Source organism: Canis aureus, chromosome 18, assembly GCF_053574225.1.
Source record: "Canis aureus isolate CA01 chromosome 18, VMU_Caureus_v.1.0, whole genome shotgun sequence".
Lineage (NCBI taxonomy): Eukaryota > Metazoa > Chordata > Mammalia > Carnivora > Canidae > Canis > Canis aureus.
The window spans coordinates 33,603,543-33,628,675 of NC_135628.1; the positions used below are offsets into that span (position 1 = coordinate 33,603,543).

The 25,133-nt window shown below is 38.1% G+C and overlaps 1 protein-coding gene and 1 long non-coding RNA gene across 3 annotated transcripts in view; one reads left to right on the forward strand and one right to left on the reverse strand.

Annotated features, from left to right (window-relative positions):
* Positions 1–25,114, forward strand: part of LOC144288832 (uncharacterized) — a 59,540-nt gene extending 34,426 nt beyond the window's left edge. The window contains exon 5 of the long non-coding RNA XR_013356833.1: positions 24,673–25,114. This is a non-coding gene — a long non-coding RNA (uncharacterized LOC144288832). The remainder of the gene's footprint in view (positions 1–24,672) is intronic.
* SCIN (scinderin) overlaps positions 1–25,133 on the reverse strand; it is a 78,005-nt gene that overhangs the window by 5,553 nt on the left and 47,319 nt on the right. For both annotated transcript variants that reach the window (XM_077856730.1, XM_077856731.1), the window contains 8 exons: positions 21,031–21,163; positions 20,539–20,627; positions 19,490–19,705; positions 17,209–17,330; positions 11,160–11,250; positions 8,358–8,528; positions 2,940–3,117; positions 2,128–2,249 (listed from right to left, as the gene is read on the reverse strand). In XM_077856730.1, coding sequence (XP_077712856.1) covers positions 2,128–2,249; positions 2,940–3,117; positions 8,358–8,528; positions 11,160–11,250; positions 17,209–17,330; positions 19,490–19,705; positions 20,539–20,627; positions 21,031–21,163 — 1,122 coding nt within the window. The remainder of the gene's footprint in view (positions 1–2,127; positions 2,250–2,939; positions 3,118–8,357; positions 8,529–11,159; positions 11,251–17,208; positions 17,331–19,489; positions 19,706–20,538; positions 20,628–21,030; positions 21,164–25,133) is intronic.

Here is a 25,133-nt window from a genome sequence, read left to right on the forward strand (position 1 = left end):
AAAACCTGTGCTTTTAACCCATAGGCTCTGCTGTCTTGTGTGAATCAATATGTCTAAAGTCTACTTTCTGATTATGATAGCCAGATCAAATACTTGTTAATGACATTTTTTCCTTAAATTGTGAAGGGAATGGTCAGAGTTACAAATATCAAACAAGAAAATGAATAGGTGTAGGGGAAAGTATATTTCCCTTAAATATATTCATGACAAAAACAAAGACTAATAGATTTTTTTGAACCTGACTGAGAACAAAGCCTAGGTATTATTTTTGTAAAACCTATCTTCATTGGAAACAAGCATGTCATTTACAGCAATATTAGTATATAATACTAATAAGAAATTACAGAATGATTAGTTGAAAAAGAAGTTGTTTGGATGCCATATCAAATTAACAGTTAAAAGAGTAAAATAACATTATTTCTAACAAGTTTCTAAAATTCAGGGATTTCTGCATAAAATAAAATAAAATAAAATAAAATAAAATAAAATAAAATAATAAAATAAAATTCAGGGATTTCCTAGGAAGTAGTGAGCAATTGTGGTGCCCAGCAACCAAATATTTATCACAATTCAAATCTTTAATTTGAATCTTAATTTTTAGGGCAAATCACTTATAATCTTCAAATGTGGTTTAAACATGAGCAGTTTCTTCCTCAAAAAACCTAGCAGGTCAAACAGAAAACAGAATTTTTATGGTTAAAGTGAGATAAGAGGGTTGTACTTCAGGATATCTTTGAGCCCAGTATAAAATCAGTCCTGTACACCAGATACTTCAAAATGTCTGGAATTCAAAGCCTGTGTGTGAATGACTATAAAATAGAATATTCTCGCTGATTTCAGTTTATTTGCAGGTGTGTACGTAGCTTTCAATGATTCTGCCCAATGATCATAATATTTTCATAATATTTCTAGGCAGTCAACGTGGTGAAACTTTTTATTCCCTGGGAAACTGAAGTGTAAAACTGACACAGTTTGATCAGAAACTACCATGGTTTCCCACAGAAAGTGTCAAATTATTAAATCAGTAAATCCAACCACATGCATATTCATACAGCAACAACCTCATGCTGACACAGGTGCAAAGTAGCTGCTATTTTTAAAAGCAGCTTTATTTATATAGTACTTTACAGTATTCCTACGTTTTGACATCCATTACACCATTGACTCCTTTCCTGTGTATGTGTGTTCCTCACTCTTTTTTATTGTAGTTAAATACATATAACATAAAAATTACAATTTTAATCATTTTCAAGTGTGTATGTATATATTCACATATTCTATAGCATCCACCTCCAGACATTTTCATCTTCCCAAACTGATTTCCACACCTACTAAACATTAACTCCCCATACTTACTTCCCCTCACTTCTTTCTTCTTTTTTTTGAAAACAGGCATTTATCTAATTTCAGAATTACATGTAAGATAGACCTGTTTTAGTTCTTTCCACAGTTTTGCTTTATTGCTTACCTGTTTTCCTATTTTGTTTAGGTATCTCATACATTTTTATTTTATTTTATTTCAATTCTATTTAAATTCAATTAATTAACATCTAATGTATTGTTGGTTTCAGAGGCAGAGATGATTCATCAGTCTTATATATACCCAGTGCTCATTACATTACGTGTCCTCCTTAATGCCTATCACCCAGTTACCCCCCCCACTCCCCTCGAGCAACCCTCAGTTTGTTTCCTATGATTAAGAGTCTCTTATGGTTTGTCTCTCTAATTTCATCTTGTTTTATTTTTTCCTCTCTTCCCCTAAGCTCCTCTGCTTTGTTTCTTAAATTTCACATAGGAGTAAGATCATATGATAATTGTCTTTCTCTGATTGACTTATTTCACTTAGCCTAATATCCTCTAGTTCCATCCATGTCATTGCAAATGGTAAGATTTCATTTTTTTGATGGCTGAGTAGTAGTCCTATACGTATACGATGGAATACTACTCAGACATCATTGACTCTTAAAACCACCGTCTGTAGAGCTAAGATTATCAACTGCTGTTTGCAGATAAGAGGGCTAAAACTGAGAATCACAGCAATGACATGGCTGAAAAGTGTTAGAGCCACACCAGAATGCCTCTCCCAATGTTGTTTGGTTCTACCCCAGTATTTCGCAAGACACTCACAACAAATCTTCCAGTTTTATTAGAGCAGCCATAAAGCCGAGGCGGGTGGTCTTCAGCCTGTGTTTCTAGCAGTGGAGAGGTCTGGTAGTCTTTTTTCCCTCCAAGGGAATTCCAAAATTCCTCTGTGAAAAACACAATGAGTTATCCATTGCATTTCCAGGAGCAGAGAGTTGGTCTTGCCTTATTTTTTTTTAATAATAAATTTATTTTTTATTGGTGTTCAATTTGCCAACATACAGAATAACACCCAGTGCTCATCCCATCAAGTGTCCCCCTCAGTGCCTGTCACCCATTCACCCCTACCCCCCGCCCTCCTCCCTTCCACCACCCCTAGTTCATTTCCCAGAGTTAGGAGTCTTCATGTTATTTCTCCCTTTCTGATATTTCCTACCCATTTCTTTTCCCTTCCCTCTATTCCCTTTCACTATTATTTATATTCCCCAAATGAATGAGACCATATAATGTTTGTCCTTCTCCAATTGACTTATTTCACTCAGCATAATACCCTCCAGTTCCATCCACGTTGAAGCAAATGGTGGGTATTTGTCATTTCTAATGGCTGAGTAATATTCCATTGTATACATAACTGGTCTTGCCTTATATTAACAAATGATATTATTTCACCTTGACCTTAATGTCAAGAAACTACTTAAATATAGCAGGTATCTTCACCCATTTTTGAAACTAATGGAAGGATTTGTAATGCCCTATAAGTGCTTTGAAGGTCTTATTTATGAAAATAATGAATTATATGATAAGCAATTGTACCAAACAGAAGTCCTGGCTAGTGTCCTTGACACTGCAGTACACACCTGGTTCCTTGCCTTCCTGAATCCTTGTGGTTTTGCATTTGAGGACACTTGCCACATACTCAGCTCCTTTCTCCTCCTCCTGGCTAGCGCCTTTTCCTATCCAGATGTAGCCATTGTTTTGTCTCAGTTTCAAGACAAAAACATCATTGGAATTCAAAGACTGTGCATCAACATCTACCTAGAATATAAAGAAAAATGACACAGTGATTCAAATTCATTGCGACTCCCTCAATAAACATGTCTGAGAAACTGACAGGGACAAACCATCCATCGCCTTCTGTCCTGATCCCAGGGTGGCACTGGAACACCACGATGGCCTTAGAAATACCAGTAGCACCTTGCTCTGTATCACTTTAATGCTCAACTGCCTGCAGAGAGCAGCACAGGGCTCTAAGAATAAAAGTAGCCAAACTTAAGTAACAAGTAACAAAGATAATATTCAAAGAAACCATAAGAACAAGTATGGGCTATGATTGATGTTTTGAAAGTGGGTGTAATATGCATACATGATATACATAAAGCAAAGATGTTCAGTTCTTCTCTCCTGAAGAAAGTTTTCCAAATAACCAAAGCGACACCTACCCAAAGCAATCTACAGATTCAATGCAATCCCTATGAAAATACCAACAGCATTTTCCCACAGAACTAGAACAAACAATCCTAAAATTTGTATTGAACTACAAAATACCCTGAATAGCTGAAGCAATCTTGAAAAGGAAAAACAAAACTAGAGGTATCACAATTCCAAACTTCCAAGGTATACTACAAAGCTGTAGTGATCAAAACAGTATGGTAAGGTACAAAAATAGACACAAAGATAAGTGGAACAGAATACAAAAGCCCAGTAATAAAGCCACACTTATATGGTCAATTAATCTTTGACAAAGAAGGCAAGATTATGCAATGGAAAAAAGTCTCTTCAACATGTGGTATTGGGAAAACTGGAGAGCTAAATGCAAAAGAATGAAATTGAACCACTTTCTTACACCACACAAAAAAATTAACTCAAAATGGATTAAAGACCTAAATGGGAGACCTGAACTACAAAATTCTTGAAAGACAGCACAGCTAGTCATTTCTCTGACATCGGCCATAACAGCATCTTTCTAGGTATGTCTCCTGAGGCAAGAGAAACAAAAGCAAAAATAAACTATTGACACTACATCAAAACAAAACAAACTTCTGCACAGCAAAGGAAATAACCAACAAAACTAAAAGACACCCTACTGAATGCGAGAAGATATTTGCAAGTGATAAATCTGAAAAAGGGTTAGTATCGAAAATATTTAAAGAACTTAAATAACTCAACACCAAAAGAGCAAATAATCCAATTAAAATTGGGCAGAAGACATGAACAGACATCTCTCCAAAGAAGACATCCAGATGGCCAACAGACACATGAAAAGATGCTCAACATCACTCATCATCAGGGAAATGCAAATTAAAAACACAATGAGGGATCACCTCACACCTGTCAGAGGGCTAAAATCAAAAACACAACCGTTGTGCACTGTTGGTGGGAATGTAAACTTGTGCAGCCACTGTGGAAGACAGTATGGAGGTTCTTCAAAAAGCTAAAATTAGAACTACACTATGATCCAGTAATAGCATGACTGGGTATTTACCCAAAGAATCTGAGAACACAAATTTGAAAGGATATATGTGCCTGTGTTTATTGAAGCATTATTTACAACAGCCAAATGATGGAAGCAGCCCAAGTGTCCAATGATGGGTAAATGGATAAAGAAGAAGTAGTATATATATATATATATATATATATATATATATATATATATATATATATATATCATTCAGCCATAAAAAGCAAGGAGATCTTGCCATTTGACAACATAAATGATCTACGGAGTATAATATTAAGTGAAACAAGACAGAGAAAAACAAATACCATATAACTTCACTCATATGTGGAATTTAAGAAACAAAGCAAATAAACAAAGGGAAAAAAAAAAGAGACAAACCAAAACAGATCCCTAACTATACAGAACAAACAGGGCTACCAGAGGAGAGGTGGGGGGATGAGTGAAATACACGAAGGGGATTAAGAGTACACCTATTACCATGAGTACCTAGTAATGTACAGAATTGTTGAATCACTATATTGTACATCTGAAAATAATATAATACTATATATTAACTACACTGAAATTTTTTTAAAGCTACCAAAGGACACCTAAAAAATCATAAAACAGGGACTGGAGTCCAATGTCAGCAAAGAAATAACAATGCAAATTCACTAAAGGGTTCTCTGGGCTCTGATAAATTGTAACTCAAATTGTGTAAGACTTTAGCAGATTAGTAACACAGCACTGATATGTCCCTTTCTTTCAACCAAGAAGCTGTGGCCACTGTCTGAGATCAGCTAGGTTAGCATAGTTCTGCTCTCTATGATCACAGAGAAATGAGAAGGACCCACTTGGGCTCAGGCTTTGGCCTGAAGGGGAGGCTGAAAGTGCAACATCAGGGCAGGGCAAGCATGTACAGTCACAGGCCAAAGGTCCTATGATGGCCCTGTGCCTTCATGCCTATAAACTTGTGATTCTGTGACTCTGTGTCAGACTCTGTGAGGACCTCTGTCTGACCACATGACTATGTGACTATGACAGTATATGAATGACTTTCTGCACCACTGAGGGACTCAATGTGATGAAGAAGAATCAGTGAGCAAGCCTGAAATGCAGCAGCCATGACAGAGAAACAAAATCAAGGGTGGAAAAAAAAAAATCAAGGGTGGTGTTCTGAGCCCAAGGGCTGAGGGAGTTTCAAGAAGGAAGTGATGCTGAGCTGCCCAATGATGGTGTTTCGTCAACTGAGTTGAGCTGCCATTAATTATGTGGACAGTTGGATTTCACCAAGTTCATCAGGACCCTATTCCCAGAAAGAGCACTAAAGGAGGAAGAAATAGATACTGGAAGTTTTATTTTTATTAATATTTTTATTAAAGTATACTTGACATACAATCTGTTGGAAATGTTAAAGATGTGTTCCAAGGGTTGGTTACAATCATCTCTTTTTTGTAGGAACAAAGCCTTTTGGACTAAGAGTCAAAGGAATCTACCAGATGTGATGATGGAGACTAATAAGAACCAGGATTGCCAATTTCCTCATCCCAATGTCTCCTTATTGCTACAAAGAGCTTAGATGATAGACAGGGGACAATAGGCCCCCACACAGAGCAGTGTGACATCAGGAAGGTAGTTCCAAAATAGAACATTATTCAGCTTTAGCCTCCCAAGAGATGAAAATAGAAAGCTTTACAAACAATGATTCTGATGAGCACATTTCAGACAGGAGGGGAATGTGAAGGACAGTTTGAGAGGCAGCAAGCAAACAAAGAAACCACATCATAAGCAGCTCACATGTCTCATAAGAACATGCATGCCAGAAGAGACCAGGAATGCAAGGATTCTCACTGACTCTTCCATCTAAAATCAGCTGAGAGTGCCTGCAGAGGAGAGCTTACTGGTTAATGTGACAGATTAAAAAGTATATATATATGTATATATATCATAATTGAACACATGAGAATCTGTGTACAGAATGTTCTAGATGAGGTCAATACATATGACGGCATTTAAATGATATGACTGAATGAGAATGCCATGGAGACGGCCAAGACTGAGCGTTGGGGGGTTTGGAAGACACACAGAGGAAGAGAAGCAGAAACTGGATTGGCGTGAGAAGTGGAGTGAAAACACTCTTCAGAAGTTTGGAGGAAATCTTGATAAGTGTGGTGCTTCAAAGGTCTTAGAGAAAAAAACAAAAAACAGTGTTTCAAGAAGCTAGGGAAGAATGATTACGGCAAAGGCCATTGGAAGCTTAAGGAAAGAGGTCAGAAAGAGGTTTGACTCCGTTAAAGGCAGGCATGAGGTAACAGGCCATCAGTGGCCAGAATGAGAGGAGAAAGGGCTTAACCATGAAGGGACAGGGAGTGAGTGAGGACAATGCTTTGAGGGCCTGTGCTCTTAAGCAGGACAGAGAAAACAACATGGCAGCTGGGAAGATCAGGGTTAAGAGAGTTTTTAAAGGAAGACAGGAGCGTTTTAAAGGCATGCTTGCATTCTGAAGTAAATGATCCAGAGAGGAAGAAGGCGCTGCTGATACAGAAGAGTAAGGAGATCACTGCCCACCATAATGATGAACTGGAAGTGAAGTAAGAACACGAGACCAAGGGAAATTCAGGAAAGCCCGTAGGAAGGCAAGAAGGCAGGGGTTATGGACAGAAGTTGGAGGTTCTGTCCTCAGCGAGACAATGGCTGAAGCCACCATAGAATAAGAGAGGAAGGACTGGCAGCTCCATGGATGGCGGCACCAGGAGGCTAAGGGAGGAAGAGTCTGATAAGAAGGACAAAAGTCAAAGAGGCAAGAGTGAGCAAGGGGAGTACCCCACCCACACCCCTACCTGGTAAGAGGACATTGGGGAAAAACAACTATAGAGGGCTGCATGAGACTCTGTGTCCTCAGAGGACAGTCACAGAGCAAGAAGGTAATGGGGGAGGCTGGTTTAGAGAAGAGGTTGCAGGTGGAGGGTATGCCATGACCTGCCCAGTGTCAAGGGCTTGGCTGAATGGATTGTGTGAAGGGGAGGGTTGGCGGGTGGGTCCGAATGTGGGGGTTACAGAATGTGTAGGGCAGTTTAGGTATGACTGGAGAGCCTTGAGATTTCTTTTTTTTTTTTTATAAATTTATTTTTTATTGATGCTCAATTTACCAACATACAGCATAACACCCAGTGCTCATCCTGTCCAGTGCCCCCCTCAGTGCCTTGAGATTTCAATGGTGACTGAGGTGTCTGGGTCATGAAAGGTGATGGATTATCTAGAGGTCAAAACACTCAGCCATTTAAACACCTGGGCCTACTGGCTTGTCCATACCTGGAGGTCTTCTTGTCTTCTGACCTGTGATATGGGGTTTGAGTTCTTTGACAGCTGCTGTCAGAGACAGCTTATTTGGCCGGTTGAGTAATGGCTCTGGCCCAATATAGGGAAGCCTGCCTTCCGCATTTGTTACAGTTGTACCAAGAAGGGTTTTCCCTCTCAAATTTTCTCTGTGTGACCACCTGACCATCACCTGCCATCCATCTTCCTCCAGGCCTTTCAAGATAAAGCTTCAATTGCCTCAGGCCCTTGACCATTTGATCTGTTACATTATTCTTAAAATTCATTTGTTTTGATACAATGCAACTGAAAAGTGTGAGAGGCCTGGTCTCTACAGTTAACTTTTTACTTGGTTCTCCTGCTTTTGTTTTGTTTTGTTTTTGTTCTTATGAGAATAATGGATTAATTTTCAAAAGACAGGGAGTTTACTTGACAATTTTTTTGAAGACTCATATTTGTTAATGGCTCAGGTCCACTGGGAAGTCCATAAATAGGGCACGTTTTATTGAATGCATGACATTACCTCCATGATTCTGGTGATCGATGCCAGGTTTCTCCGGACTTGAAAGAGGCGTGTAGGGGGAGCAGGTGCCTGACCTCCTTTCTTTGATGTTCCATTCTTGTAAATAATGAGCGGTTTGTCTTTGAACAAACTCAGCAGGTGAGCAGGCTCTTTGCCTTGGGAGACTCGGATCTGGGAGGGCGGTGGATAAAAGAAATGTGATGAAGGGCACAACGAAGGAGGGTTCTATTTCCACATGTGTTATTTTCCTTTTAGAAAACAAAACAAAAAATAAATAAATAATCCAGAGCAGGAGGCATGATGATTATCAGATAATATAGGTTAATGCTAATCAGGCACAGTGTTCTTTACTTAAGAGTCTTTGACTCTAGACACAGTACGCTGAGCCATTTCTTGTAGGGGGAAACATCACCCTACTGCACCACTTCCTGCATCCAGAAAGTATAAAATCGTGAGTGTGTTCATGGCCATCTTCAAAAGAGAAAAAACAACAAAGTGCTGATGTAAGTCACTGTAAAAATTACTCTTTCTTAAAGAGCACCCACATTTGATAGCTGTGTAGTGACACTCTTGTTTCTGAAATGTTTGGATCTTGTTCAGAAGATAAAGAGATGTGCATGTAAATGCTTCCAAAAATAAGATGACACCGAAGCATACTCATTACTTGTACATATCTACAACTATGAAATGAAAAATTATGATAACATAGCCTCTAAGCATCAAAATCTGGCAACAATAAATACAATATATTTTCTACTTTTTATTCATAGAAATGGTAATATATTTGCTTAATACAAGCACTTTAAAAATATGTAATATAAGGACTTTTCAGGATAAGAAAATTGAAAAAAGTAAATGGTAAATTATTTAATTTCACCTATTAGCTTAACACCAGATATTGGATTAGAAATGAGTTTCCTATTTCTTTTTTTTTTTTTAAGATTTTATGTATTTATTTATGAGAGACGCAGAGAGAGAGAGAGAGAGAGAGGGGCAACAACACAGGCAGAGGGAGAAGCTGGCTCCTTGGACTCGATCCAGGGTCTCCAGGATCATGCCCTGGGCTGAAGGCAAGCACTAAACCGCTGAGCCACCCAGGCTGCCCGAGCTTCCTATTTCTTACATAAATTATTGATGCAATTTTTTACATAGTTCAACTTTTGTGTAAGTTCTCTATATTTTTTCAATTATTTTGCCCTATGCTAAAAATGAACTGTCTTACACACCTAGTGTGTCTTTTTCTAGAAGCCAAGTAAATGAGAATGCTGATGCACATACCATAGCAGAGAGGTCTAAAGAACGTTGAAAATAATTAACTTTCTTTCTTATTTTATTAAAAAAATTTTTAAGTAAATTCTATGCCCAATGTGGGGCTTGAGCTCACAACTGCAAGATCAAGATTCACATGCTCTACTGACAGAACCAGCCAGGCACCCCTTACAGATATCTTCCAATTAGTAGACATTCAAATAAGCAAGTAGCAACTTATGAAAATGTCTTTTAAGTCACAAGGTTAGCTAGGATTACCTAAAAAACTGTTGTTGGCTTGGCATTTCCTGTAACAGTGAGAAAATTTCAACTGCCAACATAAAAAAAAAGACGGCCCCTGATTAAGACCCATTTTCCACTGTTAAATTAAAATAAAAGAGATAAAAAGTAAGTTGAAAAACTTTCACTACTGCTAATGTACACTACAAAGAATTTTAAAACAGCAGTACAGCACTGGAGCTGCTTATACATTATTGTAAACTACTGCCATCTAGTGATTAAACTAAACATTACCATTTCATTGTGAATTTAGGATTCAGTGAGCTAATATTTTTTTTTTTTTCCAGTGGGCTAATAATAATTAATGGAAATTCATTCACTGGGCATACCAAATATTTTATTACAAAAGACAGAATTTATAAAGCACAATGTAGATCTTCAAAGTTTTTGCATATTTTGGTAAGGAACACTTTAAAGATCAATTACATGACACTGATGTCAGTTCTTAACTAGAAATATTTCTTCAAGGGGATCCCTGGGTGGCTCAGTGGTTTACCACCTGCCTTCAGCCCAGGGTGTGATCCTGGAGTCCTGGGATCGAGTTCCCATTGGGATCCCTGTATGGAGCCTGCTTCTCCCTCTGCCTGTGTCTCTGCCTCTCTCTCTCTCTCTCTGTGTCTCTTATGAATAAATAAAATCTTTTAAAAAAAATTTCTTCAAGAAGTGAATGTAACAGTTCATGGGAAAGTAGAGTTCAGTGCATTTTAAAAATTCAGTCATCTTGCTAATTTATAAAAAAAATTAAAAAGTTTATATGAACATTTACATTTAAATTTAAATTGCCTTATATATATCCATTAACAAGCACCAAGACAGGAAAGAAACCAGCCGGAAGACCAAATTTAGCGTCCACATCTTAGATTCTCTGTACTAAAATATTTGACTTACCTCCCTATTTAATTATTACCCTTTAAGAAGTAAAGACACATTTACAATGATTTGAAAACTGGAAAGTGATCGCCTGGAAATAATAACTTGGGTAGAATCGTTTAATGTCAACTGTCAATTCTTTGGGTTCCTTAGATCTATTAATAGCTTTTTGTTTTTGTTTTTAGTTTTGTTTGCTCTCTCTTTTCCAGAATCTGAGAGAAATAGTATGGCATTAAAGTAGGAATATTTAAGTTGCAAAATGAAAAAGATGCAATATTTAGAAAATGTCATATTCCCATCCCAACTTGAGAGGAAGGCTTTAACGAATCATCTGGCTAGCAAAACTTTAACTTGCGTGTGCTCTGGGAGTAAAACTATCCCAACCTGCACAGCCTGTCCTCTGAGGGACCTATCCAACTGAACCGTCAGGAATGCAGATGTTGTCAGTTCGTCTCGTGTGGCATTCGCTCCTTGCCTGGAGGAACCAAAGTAAAATAAATTAGTTTGTATTTACATTTTAAGACTTTCTAATGTAGGCATTTCAGAGACTTAAGTCATTATGAAAGATCAAGATGAAACCGTTTTGACGTGATATACCCACGGAAGCTATTGTTTTTTGAAAGTACTAACAATGAGCCATGGACTGCCCTGTACGTTGCCTAGGACTACACATGATAATTATATTTCTGTCCTCATTTTATAGAAAAAAATATTGAGGCTTAGTTCCTTATATAACATAGCTAAGTAATCAGGGCAGTCTCATTTCAAGTTGGAGCTGCCTATTTTGGGAAACCATCTCCACAGTAAAAATAATACATTTGAGTAGAATAGAAGCCTCATCTGTTAGGCTGGATATTAGAAGCATCCTATCATTACACGAATGTTTGGTGACCATAGTAACAAATGTCTGGACCCAGAAAAATCAAGAAAATAATCATCAGAAGTAGGTAGTGGAGTGGCCCTGTTTTGTCATTCTAGCGATTCTTTAAAGGAATTATCAGTAAAACCATAAAAGTGGCTTAGTTCTACCAGAGACCCAGATAATAAGGGCCAATAAATCAGTTCATTCAGTTCATTTCCAATTTCTCTTTCTAAAGTAGCTTGTGATTATATCTCCAAACTCTAGCTTAACCTGTAAAGCAACTTTGGGAGATCTGCTTGTTTGATGACTTTGTGGGGGTCAGGAGGGAAGCCAAAGCACTGAGCAGTTTCTTTCTAGCCTATTTTCTCATCTCTGTCTCACTAGGGGTTAGCAGGAGAAACACTAATCCTGGAAATGGATTTGAGAAGTTAACCAAGGCACCCAGGTGGCTTAGATGGTTTGGCATCCAACTCTTCATTTCAGCTTGGGTCATGATCTCAAGGTCATGAGATCAATCCCCACATTGGGGGCTTGAGAATTTCTCTGTCTCCTTCTGCCCCTCTCCCCCCACTTGCACACATGCTCTCTCTTTCTAAAATAAATAAATAAATCTTTTTTTTTTTAAGAAGTTAACCATATCTTTTCTTCTGAAATTTTAAGAGTGACCTACTTGTCCAATACCCAGAACAGATTAGCAATAACCTCCCATCCTGGGCAACACACACATATACATACACACACCCCAAAACACTAGGTACAGGAAACATGCTTTGTTTATTTCAGAATATTTCATTGCACCAACAGGGTGAAATGATATAAAAATGTTCACAATGGGGGCGGGGGGCAAAAAAAAAAAAAAAGGGACATGCTCACATGAAGCACATATTTGAAAGAAAATTAAAAATGTTTTCCCTAATAAAGACACTCATGAAAATATAGTCCTTTAATGCTAATAGCCTAAATTTTCAAGGAGCCTATAATGTGAACAAACACTTCTGTGAACCACCAGGACCACAGAGTGGGGAGTAACAGAGCTGTGGGTGACAGCTGGATCTGTTACCACTTGTCATTTCTCTGACACATCTGCAATTCCCTGACTTCTCCATTTCCTCTTTGTTTCTGTAGAAAAACACTCAACTGACTATCGACAGTATCACCAAATTTTTGTTTCAATTCCCATTTTTTTACCTCTGAAGTATTTCAACAAGCAAACCTGGAAAGCCTCACCAAACTTACACCTTTGGACACTCTCAATACATTTTTCACTACTTGGGGCACCTGGGTGGTTCAGTGCTTGAGTGTCTGCCTTTGGCTCAGGGCATGATCCCAGGGTCCTGGGACTGAGTCCTGCATTGAGCTCCCCATGAGGAGCCTGCTTCTCCCTCTACCTATGTCACTGCCTCTGTGTGTCTCTCATGAGTGAATAAAATTTTTAAAAAGTTTTTCTTCACTATTTACCTCTTCTACTCCATGGCAAAGTGACCCATGCACCCAACCACACAGATTCAGACCAGTTTGCTTTATGGATCTCTGATGCAGGGGGTTAAATACGCTACTGCAACTAATACATAATAAAGTTGCTCTTTGTCTCTAGCTTTGAAAATCTATGTTTGGGCGCTGGGGGTGGGGAGCAACAGTCTACTTTGACATGATTTCTTCTTTATAAACTTTTGGCGCTTGTTACAAATTAAAAATAAATGCTGCATGAAAATGGAATTTATTGCTTTGAGAGATTCATCATTGCCATTGTTCAACAATATTTGTTTAATTTCAATTACCTGACATTCCAGAGAAAAGATCACTGCTGAAATGTTTTTTCACCCTACCATTTTAGAATATAAGTGGTTTCAGGAATAAAAACAATAACGTATATGTGTGTTCAGTAGTTAATTCCAGTCCTTCACCTTCTGCTGTGCCTCCTGGACTTAAACATTTGCACCCCTGCACCAAAATTATCACATCAACTGTGAAGTTGTTTAGTTTGAAAGATAATCTTCAAGAGATCTGCTTATTTTCTAAATATCTCTTCACTGTTCTCATACAAGCTTTGAAGTCCTACAAACCATGCAATGTTAACAAACTTCTGTATTTAACATCCATGATATTAAATGGCAAAGACTCTCAAAAGGACTCTCAGGTATCTAACTTATATTCTTGATATTTTATAAAAATCAATTCTCATCATAGAAAACCCAAACACATAAAATTGAAAAGAACAAATTAAATGATCTCTCCCTCCATTCTTGTCCCATCCCAAAGAGAGTAACTATTAAGAGTGTGGCATATTCTCAACTTTTCCCTTTGCATTTTTGACAGTGAGGGTCAAACCTGCTCTCCTCCTAAGTTTTCTATCTCAGTGAATGAAACACTACCCACTTGTGCATGGACTAGAAATCTGGGGTCACCCTTGATGTGGTCATCTTGTTTCCCATAGCCAGTTGTTCAGATGCCAACACCTTAATACCACACATTGGTATTAACTTCTCTCCCTGATGCTTTCAACACTCAGTTCTGGCCACATTCTCATTCAGCTGGATGACTGCAACACATTCCCAATGGCCTCTCCTGCCAACGATCTTCTCCTATCAGTCCATTCTCATAGAGATGTCAACCAGAACAACTTCTCTAAGAGGAAAGCTAATCATACTACTGCCCTGAGCAAACTCTTTGACTGGTTTCCAATACCCTGAAAATAAAGTTCATGCTCCCCAGACACTTACAAGGCCATTCACCGGTTGGCTCCTTCTGATTTCTCCGATTTTATCTTTTGCTCCCTAACTTTGCTTGTTACTAGTAGATGAGAGCATACTTTCTCTGCATTGCTTAGAAAAACTTCTCTATTTGCTGGCCTGCCTCGCTGATACTTCTGCTTTTACTTAGATGTCCCTTCTTCTAGGAGCCCTAGGAGTGGGCTTAGAGATCTTGTCTTGAATTTCCCAAAGATCAGCTTGATTTTATCTTAAAATACTTCATACTTTATTGAAGTGCCTAATCACCTGCTTCCTTTCAAAGTGTAAATTCTTGAAACACAGGTCATATATTTTTTTTAACCACTCTATCTTAAGTATGTATCTAGCACAGTGCTTGCCACATAGAAAGTGTTCAGTGAATACTTTCAAATAATTTGAGAAATAGTAACTGCATTTAACATTGATCATCTGATTTCATCTGTTTTAGTTATATCCACATAGTTATTCACATAGATTACAAATTGTTAATTTTTCAAAATAGTCTTTTGAATTCCTTGTTTAGTCTTTCTTGTTTGATCTAAGTGCCACGATCAATTATATTTTTCATATACAAAAGAGACTTAAAGGACACCTGGGTGGCTCAGCGGTTGGGCGCCTGCCTTCCGCTCAGGTCATGATCCTGGCATCCAGGATCGAGTCCCACATCAGGCAAGGAGCCTGCTTCTCCCTCTGCCTATATCTCTGCCTCTCTCTCTCAGTCTCTCTCAGTCTGTTTCTCTCATGAATAAATAAATAAATCTTAAAAAAAAAAGAGTTAAGACGAAGACTAAGAAACAGAATGTAAAAGAAAAGCTGACTGAGAACAACTGATTATCCCTACAAATGCCAGGCTTTGCACAAATAGTTTTCTGAATTAAAATTTTGGAAGAGGAAATGCCAAATGGCCAAATACCAAGGTATAGCTGCACTCAGCTTTAGACTTAAAGAGAGCTATAGATCAAGGTGTGAGATGTTGCTTCACCAATTACGACAGTTGTGAATGTGGGGTAAATTACTTAATCCGTTTGATTCTCCCTTCCCCTTATTTTTGAAAATGACACGGTTGTAAGGAACAAACATAATAAATGGAAACATCTAGCACTTTGCTAGTACAAACACGCTGCTCCCAAAAATGGTTGCTATGAAGATGACACCTTAAATACAGAGTCAAATAGCTAAATACATTAATCCTTGACAGAGTATGATGGGAACCATTGCCTAAGGCAGTGCAGTGCCTGTTAATCATGAAAGTGCATGTGAATCATCTGGTGATCTTTTTAAAATGCATGTTATACTTTAGTGGGTCAAAGGTGGGTATTGGGATTCTACATTTCTAACTAGCTCACTGATGATGCTGATGCTTCTGGTTCCCACACCACCCTTTGGGTACCAGAGCCTACAGGATAAAGATAATCATTCCATCTCCTGAACATGGTTGGGTTCAAGGCACTGGTCAATGTAAGTGGTAGGTGGTCACACTATAGGGATGGAGGTGAATCTGTCAACTGGTAGGACCCTCACCATGTCAGCAGAGACCTGCGTCCATGTACCACATAGGCAAAAGTAGGATTCTCTTCACCCCTGCACCTCCTACCCACACCTCTCAGTTTTATGATCTTCTTTGAAAAGTTTTTTCTTTTTTAAAGTTTTATTTCTTCTCAGAAATATTTTATTTTACCTGATTTCTGTTAACAAAAAATTTGAGAATCACACACTATATGACTTGTTGCAGAATCCTCATGCCTTTGGAATAGCCCAGCATGGTATGTATACTTAACTTACCTGATTGGATATTTCCCATTGGTCAGGGACTTAGCATGGACTCTGAGTAAACTTAACCCTCAGTTAACTCAAATCATTATGCAAAACCATGTAAGATGTGGATACACTGGCATTTTTTTTCTCTTCTATTGCCACAAATTTCATGAGGACCAAGAGTAAAATGCATCATTTTGAAACAGGGTCATAAATTATATATATATATCACTTAGAGGGTTTGCCTCACTGCAATTTCACAGCTCCAATTAAGATGGACTTCGGTGAAATTTAACAATAAGCATACATGGTAGCCAGTGCTGGCCAGCTGGAGTTAGCTTGCAAGGGAGGTGAAATATTCAACTACATACCCACTAAAAGAATACTACATTTGGATATCAAAATCTTTTTCCTAGACTAGAAAGAATGATTTTTTGAAAAAGATTTATTTATTTATTTGAGAGAGTGAGAGCATGCATGAGTGGGGGGAGGGCCAGAGGGAGAAGGAGAGAATCTCCAGCAGATTCCTCACTGAGTGGAAGAGGCAGACCCTGGACTTGTTCTCATGACCCTGAGATCCTGACCCTGAGATGATGACCTGAGCTAAAATAAAGAGAGGCTGAATCAACTAAGTCACTCAGATGCCCTTAGAAAGGATGATTTTCATCTAACCTCCTCATGCTTATGGACAGGAGTTACAAAATATAGTCAAAAATCATACTGAAATAAAATTCCGCATGCATGCTATACAAATCTCACTGGACTAACTATAGGATAATTCTATCCCATATCCCATGGAATTTATTTTTTTTTATTTTTTTTAAAGATTTTTATTTATTTATTCATGATAGTCACAGAGAGAGAGAGAGAGGCAGAGACACAGGCAGAGGGAGAAGCAGGCTCCATGCACCGGGAGCCCGATGTGGGATTCGATCCCGGGTCTCCAGGATCGCGCTCTGGGCCAAAGGCAGGCGCCAAACCGCTGCGCTACCCAGGGATCCCTATCCCATGGAATTTAATGAAATGTCACTTTGGAGCAGAATCTGTCTTCTTTGAAACTTGAGATTTATGAAAGAGGAAAACTTACCATGTGTAGATAATCTGTCCTCCAGGATAAGTATAGAGGATAATGTAGCAGTCACCACCATAGAATTCACCATATGAATTCTGGTCAATTTCGACCCTACCATTATTTTCTACACGCCAAATCTGAAAGGAATGGAATGTGTGTACCAAAATTAAAATTTTCTTGATCTAATAGTACTTTTCAGAAGGCAAAATATTAAAATTTTCTTGACCTAATAGTACTTTTCAGAAGTTAAAAAAACTTTTTTTAGACCTATTGTTATGTTAAACAATTTTTAAATTACTTTTCTAACTAGTTTTCAAATTAAGCAATGAGAAGAAATTTTATCAGTTTGACAATTTTGTTGACTGATTTTTTAGGTGCTTATATTTTTTGCATCCTCCATAGTACTTAGCTCAGTTCTGAGCCTATTAATACATACCTACTGTTCGATTGGTTAGTGAAAATAACATGAGACTTCAGTGGAATAATGAAGTAAAACATTCAGCCCAGAAATATATCCCTTGTATAAAATATTTCAATCCTCTGGGAGATAACTTGTTTGTTAAAAATTTTTTTTTCCCTGCGCTGTAAGGCATGAAACCAATATCTCCTCAGGCAACAGTGACAGATTGGGACCAAATAATCAATATGCCAATTGCCTGAATATTTTCAAGAGGTGCCATCCAGACATAAGACTGAAAAGATAAAAGTAGGCAGAACCAGTTTTTTTCTAGTTTCTCATCCTCATCACAGATTAAAAACACTCCAAGTTGGAGAGATGAGAGTTTTAGATGAACCAAGAAAGTAACAGGAGAGAGCCTGCCAGGCACTTTGTGTATGCAGGCCCCACTGGGGAGGGGGGAGGTAGAGGATATGCCCCTTGCTTTAAAATTTGGAGATGAACAAGTGGCAGTGCTTTCAGAGAGAAGCATGACATCCTGGTGAGCTGAGGAGAAACAGCAGCACTGCCAGGCTAAACCCAAAAAAATCTAGAGAACGTTTCCAGACTTCAGAAGTCCTGGGATGACTCAAGACATCTCAGAGACAATGTGACCTGACAAAGGAGACTGCAGGTGATGCTGGGGAACCAAATCTGAAACAAGGCTCTCTGGCTGTGCTGAGCTTAAGAAAAACATTATCTGAGTAGGAGACAGACCCAGACCAGAAGCTGATACCCCTCGGACAATGGCCATAAGAAGCATTTGTCCCTTGGCAGTTCCCACAACCCTTGGAGAGCTTAGATTCACACTGTGTGTCTTTGAAAAGAGGAAAAACTACTTCCTAAGTCTCTCAACCATATACCTTGCTCCAAACACTGTAGGAAGCCTTGGGAATACAACAATAAAATATTCAATCCCTGCCCTCAAGGAACTATCAAGAGGGCTAGGAAGAAAAATGATCAATTCTGCAATATTTTATGATGGGTTCTGTGAAAAATATTACTTATAGTTTGAGCACAGAGGAAGGCTGCTTCAGGGCAGAGGGAAGGCTTTTTAAAGAGATGCAGCTTGTGACTGAACGGAATTATGAAGGAGTACATGTGGAGACTTTAGCCAGAGGGAGAAGGGAGGGGAAGAGCCCTCAGGCAGTGGAAAGGTGAGACAGAGAGGAAAGCAAGGATCGAATTATGAAAGTTCTTGCAGGCCCAGATGAGGATCAATGTTCTCAGGAAGACTATGGAGAGCCATTAAAATATTTTATGAGAAGATGTGACATTACCCAGTTTTTATTAAGTGAGATTACTCCACAGTAGAGGGTGAAGAGAGTTGAATTAAGGAGAATTATAGGGTGTTATTAGCATTTTTTTGGCAAAAAAGGGGAATAATAAACAATTTGAATGCTCTAAAAATATCTGTGATTTTAGCACATACCCATTTTACTTTTGTGAATACCTGTAAGGTACAAGGAAAGGTCTAATAATGGTAGTTGCTACACTCAAAGCAATTTGCCCTGACTGGACAATCCCAGTTCCAGGAGCAGGAGCAATTCTGGACCAGTAAAAAAGACAGCTGGGTTCCATATCACATCTCTGAGATGATAATGAAGTGATCTTGCACAAATCACCTAACTTCCTGGGATCTCAACATACACATTGTAAAGCAGGATTGAAGGTCAGCGAGTATCTTTTCCGGCTTTAAATTTCCTGATTTAATATATAGTCACTGACCATCTTCATTAACAAATAAAATTAACAAGTAAAAGTACAATGTTTGTAGTTCTCTGAAATTACATTTCCAGGTATAGTGGTGTAAGTGGTCTTGATGAAAACAAACACACAGAAACAGAAACAGCCAAATACCTCCACTTTGCCAGAACCATCATCCACCATATTGTGCTGGGCAGCCATTTGTGGAGAAGTATGTAGTTTTGAGGCATCAAATGGAATTTGTTTTATTCGAGCCACTTTCTCGGTAACATACACTTTCCCAAAGCCATCACTCTGATCCTTCTCTCTCCAGTCCTTAAAGAACTGTTTGAAGATCGGTGTTTCCCCTCCTTCTGGAAGAACTTGAATCTAAAATTTAAAAAAATAATAATAATAATAATTACAAAAAGAAAATAGAGGAAAGTCATTCATCCAGTAGTGGAGAAAATACTAAGGAAATGAAAAGACTATCTTGGTTTCTGCAATGACCAATGGAAACTTAGAAGCTGGGATCCTTAAGTGAATGTAACATGGAAGGTTATCAGATATCAAGGTAAAACAGTCCAACGCTCCTTTCTGTCATAGCGAAAGTGAATGCACTGAATTTGGATGCTGGAAGAAAGAACAAAGTTCTCTCGTGTTACCATGACAGTCAAATATGTATGACTATTTTTCTCCATTGGGCTTATAAGAGGTCTGTAACCTGGAAGAAATGATCTCGTTATGTTCCTTGGGTCAGGACATAAAACTAAAGAGAAAGGATGAGGCTGAAAGACTCAGAAAAGGCGGAGTAAATAGGTGGCAAGTGTCTAAACTGATGTCGATGAAGCCAAATCTTAACTGGGAATTAGCCCATGTCTGGACAACTTGCTCTACGGACTAACTGGAAAGTCCTCTCAGGTCACCCAGCTGTGGTTGATTATCTTCACTGAAATGCTGTGGAGGAAGTAGATGGGGTCTTTTTTTCATCATGCAGGTCCACAGATGGTCTGATAGGTAGTTTCTGCAAAATTCCATCCTCACAAAATTCCAACCATTCCCTATGGTTCTAGGGACACAGGACACAATGCGACACACACATAAGGGAAGGAGGACTTCCATGCATATGTTACTTTGAACCAAATTCTCTCATGAGTTTTGTAGAGATATGATGAGTTCCCATATTTTTAATTTTTTACTAGCCAGCTCATTTGCACACATACCTGGGTATTGGTGGAATAATTCATCTGCTTTAGGAACTCTTCAGCTGTCTTCATTGCAGCCTTTCTCTCCTGGGGATTAGCATCTTTACCTAAAATGGAGGACAAATGAAAAAGACAGAATCTCAGAGAAGGAAGATATCATATGATTAAGAAATATTTGTGCACCAAGCAATGAACATAATTACAACTTAAATATAACAATGAGAATGGAAAAATTTCCTAGTATGTTAAATATAGTTAGTAATATAATGATCGCCTTATATAAAAAAGACTTTTTATATTGCCCTAATGTTTTCTTTAACACTATCATTCTTGACATGATACTAGTAGGAAGAAAATAGGGTTTGGATGTCTGCATTTTATATGCGCTATTTACAGATCAAGTCTCAAAAAGATAGTCTTTTTTTAAATCAGAAAATATGTTTTCTTTACCTTTCCAAAGAAATAGCTGTAAACCTGAAGCGCTGCTACAATGTCAATGACATTTTTTACCTTTCCATACGAAAACTTGTTTTGCAGCACCATGATCCAAAATAAAGCATTCTTCAGAAAGCAGCATTGCCATGGAGAAGGGGTTTTCTTCTGCAACCACAGTCACTCTCATGGATCCACTGGCATCTGAAACCTAATATAAAACCCATGAGCTTGTTTGCAGATAATAAAAATGTTCTAAAATTACATTATGGTGATGGTTGTACAACTCTGTAAACATAATAACAACCATCAGATTGTATGCTTTAAACGTGTATAGTATGTAAATTGTATCTCCACAAAGCTCTTTAAAAGAAAAAAAATAACAAAAATCCATGAGCCAAATTATACCCTAAAAGGTTTTTTAAAAGTTCTTTGGACAATCAATAAAACTAAAAAACAATATACAGAATGGGAGATGATATGTTTAGATGGCATATCTGATAAAGGGTGAGTATCCCAAATATATAAAGAACTTACGTAACTCAACACCAAAAGACCCCAAACAGCCCAATTAAAGATGGGCAAAAAAGACATGAACAGACGTTTGTCCAAAGAAGACATTCAGATGGCCAACAGACACATGAAAAGATGCTCATCATGCTTATTATCAGGGAAATGAAAATCAAAACCATAACGCAGTATCACTTAAACCTGTCAGATTGACTAAAATAAAAAGCACAAGAAACAACAAGTGATGGCAAAAATGAGGAGAAAAAGAAACCTTTCATGCACTGTTGGTGGCAATGCAAACTGGTACAGCCACTGTAGAAAACAGAATGGGGGTTCTTAAAAAAGTAAAAATAGAGCTACCATATGATCCAGTAATTCCACTACTGGGTATTTATTTACCCAAGAATATGAAAACACTAATTTTTCAAAGATTTTATTTATTTATTCATGAAAGACACAGAGAGAGAGGCAGAGACATAGGCAGAGGGAGAAGCAGGCTCCATACAGGGAGCCCGACGTGGGACTCGATCCCAGGCCTCCAGAATCACACCCTGGGACGAAGGCGGGGCTAAACCACCGAGTCACCCGGGCTGCCCAAAAACACTAATTTGAAAAGATCTATGCAGCTACATAGGTTTGTAACAGCGTCATCTACGATAGCCAAATTATGGAAACAGCCCAAGCATCCACTGACTGATAAATATAGAAAGAAGATATGGTATGTATATAAACAATATTCTCAGCCATAGAAAGAATGAAGTTTTGCCATTTGCAACAACAAGAATAGATCTAGACTTTAATGCTAAGTGAAATAAGTCAGTCAGAGAAAGACAAATACAATGTGATGCTACTCATATGTGGAATTTAGGAAACAAAACAAATGAACAAAGGAAAAAGAGAGAGAGAGAGAGAGAAACCAAGAAACAGATTCTTAACTATAGAGAATAAACTGATGGTTACCAGAGGGAAGGGGGGGGGGGATGAGTGAAATGGGTGAAGGGATTATGAGTACATTTATTACCATGAGCACTGAGTAATGTATAGAATTGTTGAATCACTATATTGTACACTTAAAACTAACATAACACCGTGGAATTTTTTTTTTAAGTCTTTTGGGGTAAAAGAACTATTAAAAAAAGGTTAAGCGGGATCCCTGGGTGGCGCAGCGGTTTGGCGTCTGCCTTTGGCCCAGGGCGCGATCCTGGGGACCCGGGATCGAATCCCACATCGGGCTCCCTGCATGGAGCCCGCTTCTCCCTCTGCCTGTGTCTCTGCCTCTCTCTCTCTCTCTCTCTGTGACTATCATGAATAAATAAATAAAATCTTAAAAAAAAAAAAAAAAAGGTTAAGCTTCAACACCAGACCTAAAGCATCAGAAAATAATCATAATAGTAATGGCTAAGGTTTGTAGAGATTTCTATATAATAGGCACCAAGTGATGAACTTTACATGATTACTAATTTTTAGAACAATCTTTTCAACTAGATAATAATCTTACACTCATTCTATATAATAAAAGCTAAAGCTTAAACATTTATTCATTCAACATTTACTGAGTGCCTACCATACGCTAAGCACTATACTAAGAAGGCATTGGTACATTATAGTCTATGCTTATAGACTGTTTTCAAATTAAATCCTGTAATTTAAGTATATTTTGTGTAAGTTGTCGAAGTAGATTTCTTCTGTCACAAATAGTTACTTACTTAGACTCCTGAAGTTTGGAAATAACCACAGAACATTTATTTAGGGGCACCTAGGTGGCTCAGTCTATTAAGCATTTACCTTTGGCTTAGGTCATGATCTCAGGGTCTTGAGATCAGGCCCTTTTTCCAGTTCCCTGTTTAGCAGGGAGTCTGCTTCTCCCTCTCCCTCTGCCCCTGCCTGTGTGCTCTCTGTCTCAAACAAACAAATAAAATCCTAAAAATAAAAATTAAAAAGTACATTTTTTTAAAAGCTGGAGGTGGTCTTGCAAAATTGAAAGTGATATTAATGCCCAGGTTAGAATTCACTGTTTTTCAAAGGCCAGCTTGTTAGTTACCTGGTACTTGATAAATATGCAGACTCCAGGGCTCTCCCAAGATTAGTGGTTGTTTTGCAGCATTGTGGTGGGGTTTGAATCCTGGTATTTTTTTTTTGTTTTTTTTTGTTTGTTTGTTTGTTTTTTTAGAAATTGCCTAGGTGACTCTGCTTCCCAGCTATGTTCTGCAATCCCAAATTACAGTACTTTCAGACAGATTTTGGATTTTACATATAAGCAATACATTATATATCCACTAGAGGGAGCAATGATTCAGGATTAACATTTTCACATTTTAAAATATTTTAGTTCATAATGCTCTCCAAGAGGAAGGATGGTTTTATTTGATGATGTGGCATAAAAGATATTTAAGCTGTTGAAAGGGGATTTTGTAAGCAGTAGTGAAAAAAAAAAGTGCCATTAAGACTTTACTTTCAGGGCAGCCCGGGTGGCTTAGGGGTTTAGCGCTGCCTTCAGCCCAGGGTGTGATCTTGGAGACTCAAGATCGAGTCCGTTGCCGGGCTCCCTGCATGGAGCCTGCTTCTCCCTCTGCCTGTCTCTGCTCCACCCCCCTTTCTACTATTAATTAATTAATTGAGAGAGAGAGAGCACACGCACTGGGGTTGGGGCAAAGGGAAAGGAAATGCAAAGGCTAAGCAGACTGTGCCCCAACACTCGGAGATCCAGACCTGAGTGGAAACCAAGAGTCCCAGGCTCAACTGATTGAGCCATTGAGGTGACCCGTGAAGTCTTTAGAATAACAATTGCTGTGTGACTTATATTAAAATCATCAGTATTTAGCAGAAGTGGTGACTACATGTTCCTTTGCCCTCTAGGAAGAAAATAATAGACTTCCCCTTTACAAAATGCAAGTTATTAGACACATTTGATCTTCATTCAGATCAGTTTCTGAGCTAGAAGTTCCCTTAAAGAAGAGCATATGTAACTCCTTCCAGTGATGACTGATGACTACTTAGCTCTGCAAAGAGATTAATGGTCTGTTCTAAATCATGTGCTTGGAAAGTTACAAGGGGTGGGAACTCTTGAAGAATCCCATTTGAGCAGTCTCTTCAAATGGTATATCTGTAGCTTCTGTTACTTTCACCAGCAATAAAATTATAAAATCATGGAGTCATAAGGAACCTAAAAAAAATCTCATGTAATCTTTTTTTTTTTTTTTTTTTTTTCAGATAAAAAAAACTGAGATCCAGCATGGTCATATCTTGCCCAAGGTCATCTAGTGGGTGATCACCACAAGGTCTCCAATGCCCAGGATAGGGCTGTTTTTACCCTGTTTCCTCCCAGCTGTTTGGTTTGATAGCTTTGCCCTCCTGTAACATTAAAATAATGTGAAGATTTTATAGTTTATCACAATTTTATAAGAAAAAGTTTCCCAAGTATTTTTATTCCATGAAGGAAACATTTTATTGAATGTCATATATATCAAAACATATTGTTGCAAACTATCACACAACCCTATTTAATTTTATTTAAGTTGTAGCAATCATTTCACTTATTATTTGACATTTTTAAGAAAAGTAAGTAACAAAAAGAGGAATTTTAATAAGCACACTAGAGCAAAGAATGGATTCTGCCTACATACTTCTCTTTGAGAGAAACAAGAATTATCAGCTGTAGCAGAGTCCTTTCC